The 17,451-nt window shown below is 44.5% G+C and overlaps 1 protein-coding gene across 1 annotated transcript in view; it reads right to left on the bottom strand.

Annotated features, from left to right (window-relative positions):
* Positions 1-17,451, bottom strand: part of TARS1 (threonyl-tRNA synthetase 1) — a 108,244-nt gene that overhangs the window by 80,972 nt on the left and 9,821 nt on the right. The window contains exon 2 of the mRNA XM_082272481.1: positions 5,788-5,868. Coding sequence (XP_082128607.1) covers positions 5,788-5,868 — 81 coding nt within the window. The remainder of the gene's footprint in view (positions 1-5,787; positions 5,869-17,451) is intronic.

The following is a 17,451-nucleotide window of genomic DNA, read 5'->3' as shown; positions in this document are numbered from 1 at the left end:
ACTGGAATAACTTCCTCCTGGGATGATATCTCATGGGCAGAGGCAGTAGCTGGGGTGAAAAGATAACATTTATCAACTCATTTTGGTTGGGACTGGAGTGATAACAAGAGGAGATATGTTATGTTTCCTTGTTACTGTTTGCTTTGTTCTTTGCTGATGGGCGGAGTGCCACTGTTTCATGCCAGTGTTCTATGGGACAGACACAGTGGTGTAACCAAGACAACATTATATACATATTATGCATCATTGGATTGTAAAGGTGTATTCTTTGCACATATACTGCATCTCTAAAGTACCTTTGAATAAAAATAAAAAATAAAAATTTTTATGAAAAAAAGTCAAATGAAATCCTACTCTATTGCTCAGAAGTACAGTAGGTGATCTTAATGATATGAATTATACTTTCCTCCATGGCTCAGATCCACAAATCTTCAATGTTCCAGATCTCAACAGTTTACATATAGCACCTCTTCTCCCCAATCTGCTCACTATAAATAATAGTTATCCATCCTAAATGTGTATGGGGATTTCTCCAAAACCCAGGTGTCTACAGAGTGACACACAGGACATGTGTGTGTCAGGAGCTAGAACTTTGTACTAGAGGTGCACCGAAATTTTAGGCCGAAAATGGGCCTATCCCATTTCGGCCGAAAACGGGTCATATATGCCGAAAATCATAGCTGCCAACTGTTCCGTTTCTGGCTAACTTACTCTGCCGGGACTTGTCCCGACCAGTGAGGGAGCGTGAGGGAGGCTGGAGGAGCCGTCTGACCTTTATTTTCCCTAATGGTGTCTCCCTGCTCCAGCCGCCATCTTCAGGCTCAGGATGGCTGGCGGGCGTCCTGCGATTAGGCGAACATGGCGGGGGCTGGCCTGTGCCTGTCCAGTCACGGCGTAGCAGGTGGCGCATGCATGGGTGGCGGTTTCTTTTGGAGCTGGGCCCCGCCCTCGCAGTCTCAGACCAGCGCGCTCAGCCTCAGCACACCAGCTGCCTGCTGCCTGCTGCTCAGCTCCGGACCCGACCACGGACGCTCTTCCTCTTAATGTGAGTGCCGGCAGATAATTGTCACTAAAGGATCTGATGTATGCCAAAAGGGGGGACAAGGAGTTTGAGGGCAAGAAAAAAATAGAAAGTTAACAGAGTTAAAGTAAGTGACTGCTAGAGGAAGAGAGCAGAGTGCAGTTTATTAGAGAATAGTCTCTGTAATTCTCTCCCTGTTCCTTATCTTTCTTTTCCAGACAGAATTTTTGTTTTATGGCACAGCTGAGACTAGTCCCTCTCTAGCATCCAAGGCATCCCCTCATTTTCTCCAATATCTCTCTTTTGTTCCCCAATGTACTAGAAAAAAACTATTTTAAAATAATTTGGGGGGAAAAAAAAAAGTCATTTCCGGTTTCGGTCAAGGGCATCCTGAATTTTCGGTTTCTGTTTCGGCCCAGAATTTTCATTTTGGTGCATCCCTACTTTGCACACAAAGGTCTGTGCCTAAACAGCGTGAAAGTAGGAGCTGTTCATATACTTACGTTTACCCCAAAACAAAAAACTCACACCCTGTTCACACTGAATGCTGTTTTGAAACTGCGCTACTTCAGCGCAAATTCAAATTTAACTTAATACACAGATATCTATGCAAGTCGCACATGTAATCGCCAAAAATAGTGCCGGAACATTTTTCAAATCAGAAGCGCACCAATTTGAACGGTTCCATAGGCCCAAATATGGTGCAACCTATCAGGCGATTTTCAACTGTCAAGTCGCATGACAAGTAGCACCAGTGTGAACGGGGGTTTAGGTTTGATAGTGTGGCCCTTTCAAGAAATCTCAATCTACACATGTACTCATTATCAGTCAATCCAACTCACCACATTTAGTGACTGAATTCAACCAAAAAATAAATAAAAAATAATTAAAAATTATAATAAAAAAAAAAAAAAAAATCCAAAACCACCTCATTCATGTCAACTGAGACACAGCAGGTGCAAGATCACAGCCATTGCTCCCACGTGCGGGTTGTGTGTCCCCGAATTTACACTGTTTGCGTTTGGTGACACCCACCTACAAAGATGGCAAATTGAGAACAGCAGCTGCGCCCGGGCAGCCACTGCGTTCGAATTAAGAAGAATGGGACTACCTGGACGCAGATGCAAGGAACACATGTGCATCCCATGCAGGCAAACAAGTCCTTTCACAGCATGTAGCCCTTAATACGCCCATGTGAACACAAATCCCTGGATCCCTATGGCTCATTACTTCAGGGACTCTGTAAAGACATTGCCAGGCAAGAGAGCTACCATACTATAACAATGACTGTACTCATTTGAGATGAATGGGACTACCTGGACGCAGATGCAAGAACACTTATGCGTCCCATGCAGGCAAACAAGGCCTTTTACAGGATGTAGGCCTTAATACGCTCATGTGAACCCTGGAAATCTATGGCTCATTACTTCAGGGACCCTGTAAAGACACTGCCAGGAAAGAGAGAGCTACCATACAATAACAATGATTGTACTCATTTGGGACCTCCACCAAGCCAAGTCCAGTGTCGGATTAATTTCCAATGGCACCCTAATGCATCTACAATAGATATAATGAACCACAACGCACTATAAGTAAGTATAATTTGGCCTTCTTAATGAAAACTGATGCGCCTGCTCACAAATCGCACATTGAAATGTAATAATCAATGGGAGAGAGTTATGTAGATGGCAGTAAAGCCAAAAGGTGTTGTCCACAGCAAACATTTTCTACTGGAAGAATGAAAGAAGGAAATGTCATCTTTGCTGCCACTTTAATTGTCAGCTATCAGTCTTTTTTTTATTGTGTGCAAGTAAATTGGTTCCTCTGTGGGACACGTATACACCTAAAGTACAACTGTATGTGGAAGTAATATTTCTATGGAGATCCAGAAATAATTGTGGGCTGTGGAATTATGGAAATAATATGTTCCCGACAGCTGATAAACCAGCAAGACACAGCTCAACGCGGAGATCGGTCTATGCCAATATTTGACTATATACGACTATATATGACTAATACATAGTCATATATATGACTAATATATGACGAATATATGACTAATACAAAATACTTTGTTCTGGCAGCAGTAAAATAAACAGATGATTGTCAGCCCCGATAACGAAACAAACAGGAGCAGGGAGGTTCAAGACCAACGAGAAGCAAAATGACATTTACAATGATGAATAATGAATATTAATCCTTTGCTTAATGCATGACAAATGCCCACAAGCAACAGATTAGCCTGGCAGTGAACATAAAACATTGACTTAATCAAATTTTGAAGCCGATCCGGTTGTTTGTCCATCATGGTAAGAGAAAACCTGTTGGGACAGGAATACGGGAGCTGTTACTCCTGTGTACAGGTTCTGGGGACGTCATCCTGATCATGGCGTCAAGATCTAAAATGAGATTTATTGTGGCCCACTGGCTTTAATACTGATCACATCACTGAAACCAGACTGAGTATACAAATCAAGGAACTCAGAAGTCTTGATCTACATACTTGCTTTAGGTCTGAAGGAGGACATATTGGCAAGGGGAGCCTTCATGTTTCTCTTAAATTTCACTCCCTGCCCAACCCTTCTTAATCTCCCCCTTTGGATTGCTAGATAAAAAAGAAAAAAAAATCCCTAACTAAATGCCCTTTTCAATTCCCCTAAAGTGGTTGTAAACATTTCCATTAGTGATTGACCGTTATCGTTCTTTTAATGCCGATACCGATATTTTGGTCTTCGGATATCGGTATCAGCCGATATTTTCAGACATTAAAAAAATATATATATATATATATATATATATATATATATATATATATATATATATATATATATATATATATATATATATATATATTTTTTTTTTTCCACAGGTACTCTTGTGGAGGGATCTGGGGGTCTAAAAGGCCCCAAACCCCTCCTCTGCACTTAAAAGCATTCAAAACGCCAAGTTTGGCTCTTTTGAATGCTGTTATTTTTTTTAATTTGGCAGTACCCGGAAGTGATGTCATGACATCAGTTCTGTGTTTTTTACATGGAGACCCGATCAGAGCCGAATGCGGCTTTGATCGGGTCTTCTCTTCGGTGGGCGTGGAGTTAGAATGCCCGGGTCTCCCGGTGGGACGGGAGACCTGGATGAGCCGCGGAAGTTGGCGGGAGGGGGGGGGACGTCCCCTTCCGCTCCTTGTAATGACAGCCAAGCGGCTTTCAGCCGCATCAGTTGTCATTACAAGACAGCCGACCGCCGACTATGGACGCCGGTATTGGGGTGATGCCTCTAGCTGCAGGCATCACTCCGGTACATGCACTTTCCAAAAATATCGGTAACCTCAGGAGCCGATTCCAATATCCTCAATAACAGGCTTTATTGTATACCATTAAAAATGGCTACTCACAGACATAGATGATAGTAAAGCATATCGAGCTTAACTGCTCAAATGTCCGGGTCAGTCCATGTAAATGTCCATGACCGATGAGATGATGGCTGACGCGTTTCGAGCTCTGAGGAAGAGGCTGAGCCTCGAAACGCGTCAGCCATCATCTCATCGGTCATGGACATTTACATGGACTGACACTGACATTTGAGCAGTTAAGCTCGATATGCTTTACTATCATCTACGTCTGTGAGTAGCCATTTTTAATGTTATACAATAAAGCCTGTTATTGAGGATAATGCGCTAGGTCGGTGCGCCCTCTTTTTGTTTTTTTTTTGCTTTCAGTATCGGTGGACTACCCCAGTCCGTTTTGGGCAGCAAGACCATAGCCATTTGAGAAGCCAGGATTGAGTCCCGTAAGGAGTGTGGTAGTGGGGCTGGGATACCAAGCGCAGGAGAAAGGTGGTCACACCTTATGGTTTTTTGCCGATTCCAATATATCGGCCCCCGATATATCGGTGTTGCCGATAATCGGTCGATCCCTACTTTCCATGTACCCAGTGAAGCGACTGGCCTTAGGTGATACACAGAGATTAAACAAGTCCTCCAACATCAATTGTACCTGTTTATCTACAGCCGCCTTTCCCTTACATCAATTTAAAGTGCAGAATTTACACAGGATCCCTCATCTCTGAAAAGTAGGGGGCAGAGAGCTGAAGTTACATCAGTGAGGAGAGCCGATTGGAGGGAAGAGACACACCCCCCTTCACACAGCTCCCAGGAACAAAGCTGAGGTTGTCAATCAGCTGAAGATCCCTTCCATCACCATTTTCCTCTTGGTGTCAGCAAAACTTGTCAGAGGTGATTTATGCTGATAGCAGGAACGTGGCAGTGGACAGAAAAGACACTTAGTGCTTTGGATTGAGGCAAGTTAACATTATAGACAGAGGGATATGCTTTGTTCATATTTCATGTCAGAGGTTTACAACCACAAGCGCAGCTCCTCTTCTGTTTACTTCCTGCTTGGGTTCTTCTTTGCTTCCTACTGGATGTCCAGTGGCAGGGTTCTCTCAGGATTGAGAAGAGGACTGGCATTTTACCAGGGGGACTGCAATTTTGGGCTCCAATTTATTGCTGGATTGAAGGTCTCCTGAACCCCAAACTGGCAGCGACGGGGGACCTGGAGGTGGTACTTAAGTGACTATATCTGGCTTGACAAAAAAACCTCTTATAGAATGTGCTCGAGGTGGTAAGAGAGGTGATTGGGGAAAAAAAGAGTTTTGGTATGGGGGGGAAGTTTCAATATAAAATGATGGCGATTTCCCTAGAAATGTTGCTTTCACAGGTTAAAACCTAAAACATTTTTGTGAAAAAGTATTAAAACTGGAAATCTTACCTCTGCCCGGGTTCCATCACCAGAGCCATCCTTGCCTTTCTTCTTGCCCCCTTCCTTCTGTTTGCCTCCTTCTGGATTTGGCTACAATGTAAAAAAAAAAGAATAAAAAAAAAGTTATTGGTGCTAGAGCTGACTTGGATATGTACATTCCATGAAACCCCACACTACTTTATAGAGTGCTACATGTACGTGGTTTACACCTGCTGAGTCTACTCCGTTGTCTGAGGCTGGAATATATCGGAGTCTCCATCCTAGCCTTTGGTTACACTGAGGATTCTGGAAGTACACATCTCAGCATTGGGCTCTTTATATATTATTATCTGGTAAGCAGTCTGTATCACTAGTGGTCGTTTATATGCGTCGAAGTCGCGTCAAAAATCGCGTGACTTTGAAGTCACACAAGTGTGAATGGGGCCTTACTCTCCGAAACACGTCGGGTGGAGGAAGTTTCTGTTCCATCAATCATCCCACAGTTAGTGCATCACAAGTTCACTGCACAATTTTTCTTGTGACGTAAAATGTTTCTATGTATCCTTTGTTGATTTTGTACTTGTCAATCTTTTTGCTAATTTTTAACCAATATGGATAATAAAACATATCGTTTTTATTATACACATATTTTTTTTTCTTACTTGTGCCTTTAAAGTCCCAACCATTTAATGGAATTGTTTCTCTAAGTTATACAAGGGATGTGGCACATGCAGAGTTTTGCCACCATTAATTATTTAATAATTCTTTGTTAGATGCTACTTCGTACCTAAAGTTGTACCGGTGTGACTGGGGGCTGATAAACACTTTATTGCAATGTTTTTTGCAAAACATAGAAACATTATAAAAAACTTTGTGGATCCAGGAGGAGGCCAGGTGGAAAGGTCAAATATATTTTATCACTTTCTTTTTTTTATATGCAAACGCATGACAAATTGATTAAGCGGTGTCCATAAACGATTTATTGTTCGAAAATCAGTCATTAAATGATGGCAATATATTGTTTTTCGAAAATGTGTTCAAAAAATGTTGTCTATTGTATGGCCAGCTTAACATATACATCTGTGGTATTGCTGCAATCGTCAGGAGCAGAAGAATTTATTTTGGGTTGTTCTTTGGCGGTACATTATCGTAATAGCAAGAAATATACAGCTAAATTTAATAAAAAAAAAATATATATATATATTATATATATATATATATATATATATATATATATATATATATATATAAACATTTTTTTTTTTTTTTTACTATTGTGGGGCCGTTTTCCTATGAGAAAAAAAAAAAAAAAAATCAGGAGATATCTTGCCATTTACCACCAATAGAAAGCCCAATTTGTCCAGGAAAAAAACAAGGTATAATCCACCTGGATACACAAAGTAGTTGTGATGATATGTACAGTTTTACTAACACATGTCAAAGTTGTAAAATTGTGCTTAGGCATTAAAGCGGAGATCCACCCTAAAGTAGAATTTCCGCTTATCTGATTGCCCCCCCCCCCTCCGGTGCCACACATGGCAACTTTTGGGGGGGGGGGGGGTAGTGGGTACCTGTTATTGACAGGTACCTGTCCCCACGTTTGGCAGACTCGGCCATGGCGAAGTACGTCACAAGTCCGCGCCCCCTCCTCCTTGCCTGCCGCTTCACCATTCAGAATGCACAGCGAGCTTCACGCATGCGCAGTAGGGAACCGGATGTGAAGCCGGTGTTCCCTTACTGGCAATGGTGGCGGCAGCACGCGACAGCCGATGAAAACATCGCCTGGTGTGCCAACATCCCTGGATTCCAGGACAGGTAAGTGTACATAGTATGTGTAGCTGCTGACTTTTCATTTTTTTTTCCTGGGGGTGAAACTCCTCCTAACATTTGTTTAACCCTTAAGCAGGAAGGGGTTATTGTTTAAGGAATGAAAGGTTCAAGCGTGTCTAAAAATAATAGTCTGTGTTGTGTCACAGTCACAAAGTAGGTACAAACAAACCAGTACTGAAAAACTGACACAGGGAGAATGACATTTTGCACCCGGCACAGTAGAAAACATCTGTGTGCAATGAAAATATAATGCGACATGCTTTCATACAAAAGGTTAGAAGTGAATTGGAAAATTAAACAGCAGAAAGAACAATGGCAAAAAGGTAAATAGTGACACAAAACTAACAAGAACCTCACCGAAGTAACAGGAATAGGAAGTGTATGACCTCAGTTCAGCTTTTTGATCTAATATTCTGTGGTATAAAAAGGTGCATGGGGCAGTTGTAAAGATGTATGGGACGACGTAGCCATCCAATCCAGGTGGGCACAACAGTGTTGCCCCCAGCAGGTCATTACAGCTAGCTTAGGCTTGGTTCACACCTATGCAGTTTACTTTTGATCCGTTTTTGCAGTGAGTTTGCGATTTTGCACACGCATTTATTCCCATGTTTTTTAAAGTGTTTTGCATTTTTTAATGCAGATTTAAAAATGCAAATCGCAACAAAACTGCAGGAAAATCGCAGGAAAAAAACACTACATACTTTTATGCAGCTTCTCCATTGAAGTCTATTGAACCAAAAAAGCATAGTTTTGATCAGGTCATCAACTGGGCTACACCTCGCTCCTGGGGATCATGTCATCATCTGGGTCACCCGTCACTCCTGGGGACCATGTCATCATCTGGGTTACATATCACTCCTGGGCATCTTATCATCTGGGTTACAAATCACTCCTGGGGATCATGATATCATCTGGGTTACACATCACTTCTGGGGATCATGTCATCATCTGGGTTACATAGCACTCCTGGGAGATCATGTCATCATCTGAGTTACACATCACTCCCGGGGATCATGTCATCATCTGGGTCACTCATCACTCATGAGTATCATGTCCTCATCTCTGGGTTACACATCACTCTTGAGGACCAGGTCATCATCTGGGTTACACATCACTCCTGAGGACCAGGTCATCATCTGGGTTACTCGACATTCCCGGGGATCATGTTATTATCTGCGTCACCATCACTCCTTAAGGTCACGTTATCATCTGGGTTACACGACATTCCCGGGGATCATGTCACCTGGGTTAAACATCATTCCTGGGGATCATGTTCTCATCTGGGTTACACTTCACTCCCAGGGATCATGCCATCATCTGGGTTACACAACATTCCCGGGGATCATGCCATCATCTGGGTCAACCATCACTCCTGGGGATCAGGTCATCATCTGGGTTACACGTCAATCCCGGGCAGCATGTCATCTGGGTCACCCATCACTCCTGGGGATCATGTCATCATCGGGGTTACTCGTCACTCCCAGGGATCATGTCATTATCTGGGTAACACGTCGCTCCCGAGGATCATGTCATCATCTGGGTCACCCATCACTCCTTAAGGTCATGTTATCTGGGTTACACGACATTCCCGGGGATCAGGTCACCTGGGTTAAACATCATTCCTGTGGATCATGTCCTCATCTGGGTCACACTTCACTCCCAGGGATCATGCCATCATCTGGGTTACACGCCACTCCCGGGGGGATCATGTCATCATCTGGGTCAACCATCACTCCTGGGAATCATACCATTATCTGGGTTACACGTCACTCCCAGGGATCATGCCATCATCTGAGTTACATGTCACTCCTGGGGATTATGTCATCTGGGTTACACGTCAATCCCGGGGAGCAGGTCATCATCTGGGTCACCCATCACTCCTGGGGATCATGTCATCATCTGGGTTGCACGTCACTTCCAGGGATCATGCCATCATCTGGGTTACACGTCACTCCCGGGGAGCATGTCATCATCTGAGTTACATGTCACTCCAGGGGATCTTATCTGGCTTATACTACATTCCCGGGGATCATGCCATTATCTGGGTTACATGTCACTCCCAGGGATCATGCCATCATCTGGGTTACACGCCACTCCTGGGGAATCATGTCATCATCCGAGTTACATGTCACTCCCGGGAATCACACCATTATCTGGGTTACACATCACTCCTAGGGATTATGTCATCATCTGGGTTACACGTCAATCCTGGGGAGCATGTCATCATCTGGGTCACCCATCACTCCTGGGGATCAGGTCATCATCTGGGTTACATGTCACTCCTGGGGATCTTATCATTTGGGTTACACGACATTCCCGGGGATCATGCCATCATCTGGGTTACACGTCACTCCCGGGGAGCATGTCATCATCTAGGTTACACGTCACTCCCGGGGAGCATGTCATCATCTAGGTTACACGTCACTCCCGGGGAGCATGTCATCATCTAGGTTACACGTCACTCCCTGGGAGCATGTCATCATCTGGGTCACCCATCACTCCTGGGGGGGGATCATGTCATTAGCTGGGTTAGACATCATTCCTGGAGATCATGTCATTATCTGGGTTACACGACATTCCCAGAGATCATGCCATCATCTGGGTCACCCATCACTCCTGGGGATCATGTCATCATCTGGGTTACACGTCACTCCTGGAGATTATGTCATTAGCTGGGTTACACGTCATTCCTGGAGATCATGTCATCATCTGGGTTACACGTCAATCCAGGGGATCATGCTATCATCGGGGTTACACATCACTCCTGGGGATCATGTCATCATCTGAGTTACATGTCACTCCCGGGAATCACACCATTATCTGGGTTACACGTCACTCCCAGGGATCATGCCATCATCTGGGTTACACATCACTCCTGGGGATTATGTCATCATCTGGGTTATACGTCAATCCCGGGGAGCATGTCATCATCTGGGTCACCCATCACTCCTGAGGATCATGTCATCATCTGGGTTAGAAGTCACTCCTGGGGATCGTGTCATCACCTGGGTTACATGACATTCCCAGGGATCATGCCATCATCTGAGTTACATGTCACTCCAGGGGATCTTATCTGGCTTATACTACATTCCCGGGGATCATGCCATTATCTGGGTTACATGTCACTCCCAGGGATCATGCCATCATCTGGGTTACACGCCACTCCTGGGGAATCATGTCATCATCTGAGTTACATGTCACTCCCGGGAATCACACCATTATCTGGGTTACACATCACTCCTAGGGATTATGTCATCATCTGGGTTACACGTCAATCCTGGGGAGCATGTCATCATCTGGGTCACCCATCACTCCTGGGGATCAGGTGATCATCTGGGTTACATGTCACTCCTGGGGATCTTATCATTTGGGTTACACGACATTCCCGGGGATCATGCCATCATCTGGGTTACACGTCACTCCCGGGGAGCATGTCATCATCTAGGTTACACGTCACTCCCGGGGAGCATGTCATCATCTAGGTTACACGTCACTCCCGGGGAGCATGTCATCATCTGGGTCACCCATAACTCCTGGGGGGATCATGTCATTATCTGGGTTACACGACATTCCCAGAGATCATGCCATCATCTGGGTCACCCATCACTCCTGGGGATCATGTCATCATCTGGGTTACACGTCACTCCTGGAGATTATGTCATTAGCTGGGTTACACATCACTCCTGGGGATCATGTCATCATCTGAGTTACATGTCACTCCCGGGAATCACACCATTATCTGGGTTACACGTCACTCCCAGGGATCATGCCATCATCTGGGTTACACATCACTCCTGGGGATTATGTCATCATCTGGGTTATACGTCAATCCCGGGGAGCATGTCATCATCTGGGTCACCCATCACTCCTGAGGATCAGGTCATCATCTGGGTTAGAAGTCACTCCTGGGGATCGTGTCATCACCTGGGTTACATGACACTCCCAGGGATCATGCCATCATCTTGGTCCCCCATCACTCCTGGGGATCATGTCATCATCTGAGTTACATGTCACTCCTGGGGATCTTATCATTTGGGTTACACGACATTCCCGGGGATAATGCCATCATCTGGGTTACACGTCACTCCTGGGAATCATGTCATCATCTGGGTTACACATTGTTATGTCCCTTTGACACGAGGGTGTTGCTAGAAATGCTGCCAGTATCTGCTCAGCAAGTTACACACAGGCTGGATGTACTTCTTAACCAGGGAGAGCTTTATTACTCACTCAGACATGCTGACATGAAGGAGTCATAATATAACAGCTTCTGTTCCTAACAGATGTAATCTCTTCTCTGTACCATGCTGCTGCTTCCAGGCTCCACACACTGTGTCTCTTCCTGGTACAGCCCCTTCCCCATCATGCATCAGGAGAAAAGGGGGAAGGTCACAGTTATACTGCACAAACATCACACACATCACTCCTGGGGAGCATATCATCATCTGGGTTACACGTCACTCCCGGGAGCATATCATCATCTGGGTTACACTTCACTCCCAGGGATCATGTCATCATCTGGGTTATATGTCAATCGCAGGGATCAGGTCATCATCTGGGTTACACGTCACTCCCAGGGATCATGTCATCATCTGGGTTACACGTCACTGCTGGGGATCATGTCATCATCTGAGTTACACGTCACTGCTGGGGATCATGTCATCATCTGGGTTACACGTCACTCCCAGGGATCATGTCATCATCTGGGTTACACGTCACTCCCAGGGATCATGTCATCATCTGGGTTACACGTCACTCCCAGGGATCATGTCATCATCTGGGTTACACGTCACTCCCAGGGATCATGTCATCATCTGGGTTACACGTCACTCCCAGGGATCATGTCATCATCTGGGTTACACGTCACTCCCAGGGATCATGTCATCATCTGGGTTACACCTTAATCCTGGGGAGCATGACATCATCTGGGTTACTAACATGCATTGCGCGCTCGTTCCAAACAAATGGAAGCAAGAGGAAAAAGAGAAGTTTGGGAGCTCACAAAAGACATTACAAGGATCAAAACACATTAAGAAACCATTTCATAAAAATAAATGACAGGGCCATTACATTTCTGGTGAGTACGGATATAGCATCTCTATTAAATATGATAAATGCTTACTCCACCTTTTATACTGCGTTTTATGTTACACCCATTATGTGTTAGGGTGTAACACGAAACATTGATACAGAACAGACTTCCAGCAGAGGTAAGGAGTCATTCAACAGTAAGGCCCCTTTCACACTAGCGGATCGTTCAGATCCGCCTGTCAGTTTTTCAGGCGGATCTGAACGGATGCCCCATGCATCTCTATGGGGCATCGGATGTCAGCGAAGACATGTCCGTTGACATCCGATCCGGTCCGTCAAATCTGGACGGATGGAAACCCTATTTCATTCCCCATCCATTCTCATCCGATTCCCCCATAGAGAACAGAGGGGACCTGACAGCTCTGTCTTCGCACAGCGCGGAGACAGAGCTGCCATCCACCTGCTCAGCGGGGGAATCGGCGGATTGCTGGTAGTTAGTATCTTTAATATATTCAAACAAAACTTAAGGTTTCCTATTTAGAATAATAAGCTGTCAGATTAGTAAAACGGCGATATCAGAACCGATTCAATCATACATACAAAATCCTATTTTTTTTTTTTTTTAAATCATTGATTTTTATCTACCCTGCATAGTTACATTGGTCCAGCTTGGATGTATGTACCAAACCTGTGGGATCCCTGTGGAAGTGGAGAAACGCCATATTAGTCACTGCTACTACAGTGATTGTCATTATCTTTTGGGTCCCATTGTCCCGATGCATAGTAAACACAGGGGGGTCCCTCACTCAGCACTGTCACCATTTACAGAACACCTTGTATTTTTCTCAATAATACAAGGCGATCTCTGATTGGATGAGATGGGAGACTATAATGACATTGCCACCCCCCCCCCCCGACTTCATCCAATCAGAGAATGCCTTATATTTATTAGGAAAAATGAAAGTCTTCTGTTAGAGAAACTTCAGCGCCCAAAGCATATGGCATTTTTAGCATTTTGCCAACAGAGAAGGAGGTGACAATTATTTCACTCAATTTTGCTGTAATGGTCACAACACACTAATATTTACTGTTATTGTAACTCCATAAGACGCACTCCCCCCCCCCCCAAAAAAGAAAATGGGGGAAAATGTATGTGTGTCTTATGGAGCAAATACTGACTAAATCCCTACATGCTGGGTACCGGGCAGTATCCCCGAGGCTCTCCGCGGTGTCCCCACTCCCGGCTGAGCTGTCCTTAACTAGAACGGAGCCGCTACTTCCTGTATAGGTCCGGCTCACAGGCGGAGTGATATCAGATGCACTCCCCCTGTGACAGGAGGAGCCATACACAGGAAGCGGCAGCTTTACTCTATACTGCAGCCGCATGCTTCCTCCCGGGCTCATCAGCCACAGAGCCTACAAGAAAATTCCTGCAAGTACCCCCACTATTATTGTTATTACCATATACTGTGTGTGTATATAGATTTGGGTCAGAATATTTTTTTTTTTCTTGATTTCCTCCTCTAAAACCTAGGTGAGTCTTATGGTCAGGTGCGTCTTATGGAGCAAAAAATACAGTAGTTGGACCGCCTTTAGCTTTGATTACGGAACGCATTCATTGTGGCATTGTTTCGATAAGTTTCTGCAATGTCACAAGATTTATTTCCGTCCAGTGTTGCATTCATTTTTCCTTTCACCAAGATCTTGTATTGATGATGGGAGAGTCAGACGACTGGGCAAAGCCTTCTCCAGCACATCCCAAAGATTCTCAATGGGGTTAAGTTCTGGACTCTGTGGTGGCCAATCCATGTGTGAAAATGATGTCTCATGCTCCCTGTACCACAGTTTCACAATTTAAACCCGATGAATCTTGGCATTGTTATCTTGGAATATGCCCGTGCCATCAGGGAAAAAAAAAAATCCATTGATGGAATAACCTGGTCATTCAGTATATTCAGGTAGTCAGCTGACCTCATTCTTTGGGCACATGCAGTAACTATCCAATAGGAAGTTACTGCATGTTAGTTGCTTAGTTAATTCCAGGTGGCAACTTTTTTTTGGCCAGGCAGTGTGTTTATTTTAAAAATGATAATTTTTGGTTTCGGCCAGGTGCATCCTGAATTTTCAGATTTGGTACCAAAATTTCTATTCGGTGCACCTCTAGCTTCTGTGAATGGCATTATCTTCCAGGTCCCACTGCCCTGCTGCATAGTAAACACAGGGAGTCCCTCGCTTGACGAACAAGTGCCAATCACTGTAGTAGCAGCAACTACTATGACGATTCTCTACTTCCACAAGTATGTTATATGCATGTTTACATTGCTGGAGTTCAGCTTAAGGCTACGTTCACATGTGGGCGTAGCAGATCCCGGCAGAATCACCACGATTCTGCGCGCGATCCGGAAATCATTGCAAATGGCGGGACACATGACACCCAAAAAAGGTACAAGAGCTTCTTTGGGGCGTCATGCGTCCCGCAATTTTGTTTGCGCGATGCTACAGCGATTCGGCAGGCGGAAATCGTGGCAACATCGCACAGCGTTTGGGGTGCTATTGCAAATCACAGGCAACGCACAGGCGTCCCGCGATTTGCAATGATTTCCGGATCGCGGGCAGAATTGCAGCGATTCTGCCCGCAATCCGCTACGCCCACATGTGAACGTAGCCTTAGAGCTGAACTCCAAACTCCAGGAATTCAGTCACTTTCTAAAAGGTTATGAATTATTGAAGGTTAAAGTGATTGTAAACCCTCACCTTGTAAAACAACCCATTCAGTGTAAAATATAAATGAAAGGCAAAAGATTTGTGTATTCATAAAAAAAAAAAAAAAAACATTATGTACACCTTTTTTTAGGTGTTCACATTCCCTATGTTCTCAGCTGCATAAAAGCTGGGAAAGGAGAAACAGCAGTATACTAATCTTCCCAGTGAAAGGCTTATTATGTGAACCCATTCAGACAGCAGAGGGGAGGGGCGGGCAGAATGGCTGCAGAAAGCGGAATCTCTCCTGTCAGAGAGTCGGGAGTATAATTTTTTTAAATACATTTTAATGCAAAAAAACACAATATAATACCCATTTTTGGTAAATATAAAATATGATATTATGCTGAGTAAATAGATACCCCATGTTTAAAAATTGCGCATTTTCGTGGAATGGCGTCAAACTAGAATACTTAAAAACCTCCATAAGCTGCGCTTTAACATTTTTCACAGGTTACCATTTCAGAGTTAGGCCCCCTCTCACATTGACAAGCCGATCGGGTCCACCTGTCATTTTTTCAGGCAGTCCTGATCGGACCATCTATAACTCTCTATGGAGCTGTGGATGTCAGCAGACACATATCCACTGACACCCGCCAACATCCGATTCAATCCTGTCCAACAGAAACAGACAGATGGGGATCCATCTAGCGGATTGGATGACGGTCGGATGGAAATGGACAGGCGGCCCATCTACATCTGACAGCCCCATAGAGAACAGCAGGCTGTGTCAGTGTCTGCTCTGCAGCAGAGGAGTGGACACAGACCTGTCATCCGCCTGTTTAGCGGGGATCAGCGGAGAGATGCACTGCTGAGAGGGTGGATCCGCTGGCAGACTCCCGCCAGTGTGAAAAGGGCCTTAAGCTGGATACACATTGTACAACTTTTGTTGTTCAATTTGCTTTAGATTTGCCTTCAACTATGTAGTGCAAGGGCCTGCCTGACTGCATACAAACTGAGGGCCAGTTCACACCACATGCAGTCCAGTGCGTTTTTTTCTGCATCACAAATGCATGGAAAGTAGGTTATATGGTTTTTAAAGGGCATTTTAAATGGAAGTGCTTGCAGTTCCGGTGCGTTCCAGTAAAAAAAAAAAAAGTAGAACGTGCTGCACTTTTCCTGCACTGGAACGCTATAAAACGCATAAAAAATGCACTGGTACGCACCAGAATGCACTGGAACACACATGTCCTTATTTAAAGCCAGTTCACACCATAGAAATGCAGTCCGGGTGCATTCCAGATGCTTTTCTGCATGCGCTTTTTTGATGCGTTCCAGTGCATTTGTGATGCAGTCCAGTGCATTTCCCCCCTCTTTTTCTAAACTTTAGTTAAGGACATGTGTGTTCCAGTGCATTTTTGATGCGTTTTACAGCATTTCAGTACAGTCCAGTGCAGGAAAAATGCAGCACGTTCTACTTTTTTTCTGGAACTGGAACTGCAAGCACTGGTGTGAACTATGCCATTGTAAACCATATAAACCTACTATCCATGCCTTTTTGATGCAGAAAAAATGCACTGGATTGCATGTGGTGTGAACTGGCCCTCAAGGTTAAGAAAAAAAAAAAAGAGGGGGGAAAAAAATGCACTGGACTGCATCAAAAACGCACTGGAACGCATCAAAATCGTACATGCAGAAAAGCACCAACACTGTATTTCTATGGTGTGAACTGGCCCTGAAAGGGTTTAGGCATGACCTTATATTATATGGTTTTGGTAAATCTAAGCCCCCATTCACACTACCGCGACTTGTCAGCCTGACAAGTCGCGGTCCCTCGCGGTCCATTGACTGCTACAGGACCCGTTCTAATAGGAGCGACACAAGTCGCTCCGACTTAGAAAAAGGGTCCTGTACTACTTCGGGGTGACCTCGGAGAGACTTTTATAGACATTCATTATATGAAGTCTGTGCAAGTCGCGCCGAAGTCGCGGTGCAAGGGACTTCATAAGTCGCCCCCGAAGTAGTACAGAGTCGTGCCGCGCTAGTGTGAATGGGCTCTAAAGGTGAAAAATCTAAAGAAAATTGTATAATGTGTAGCCAGCTTTACAGAGGAGGTCTAGCACTAGAATTATA

Source organism: Pelophylax lessonae (assembly GCF_965119305.1).
Source record: "Pelophylax lessonae genome assembly, chromosome: 1".
In the NCBI taxonomy this organism is placed as follows: domain Eukaryota; kingdom Metazoa; phylum Chordata; class Amphibia; order Anura; family Ranidae; genus Pelophylax; species Pelophylax lessonae.
The sequence above is the reverse complement of the archived record's forward strand: the minus strand, read 5'-3'. Positions and strand labels throughout refer to the sequence as shown.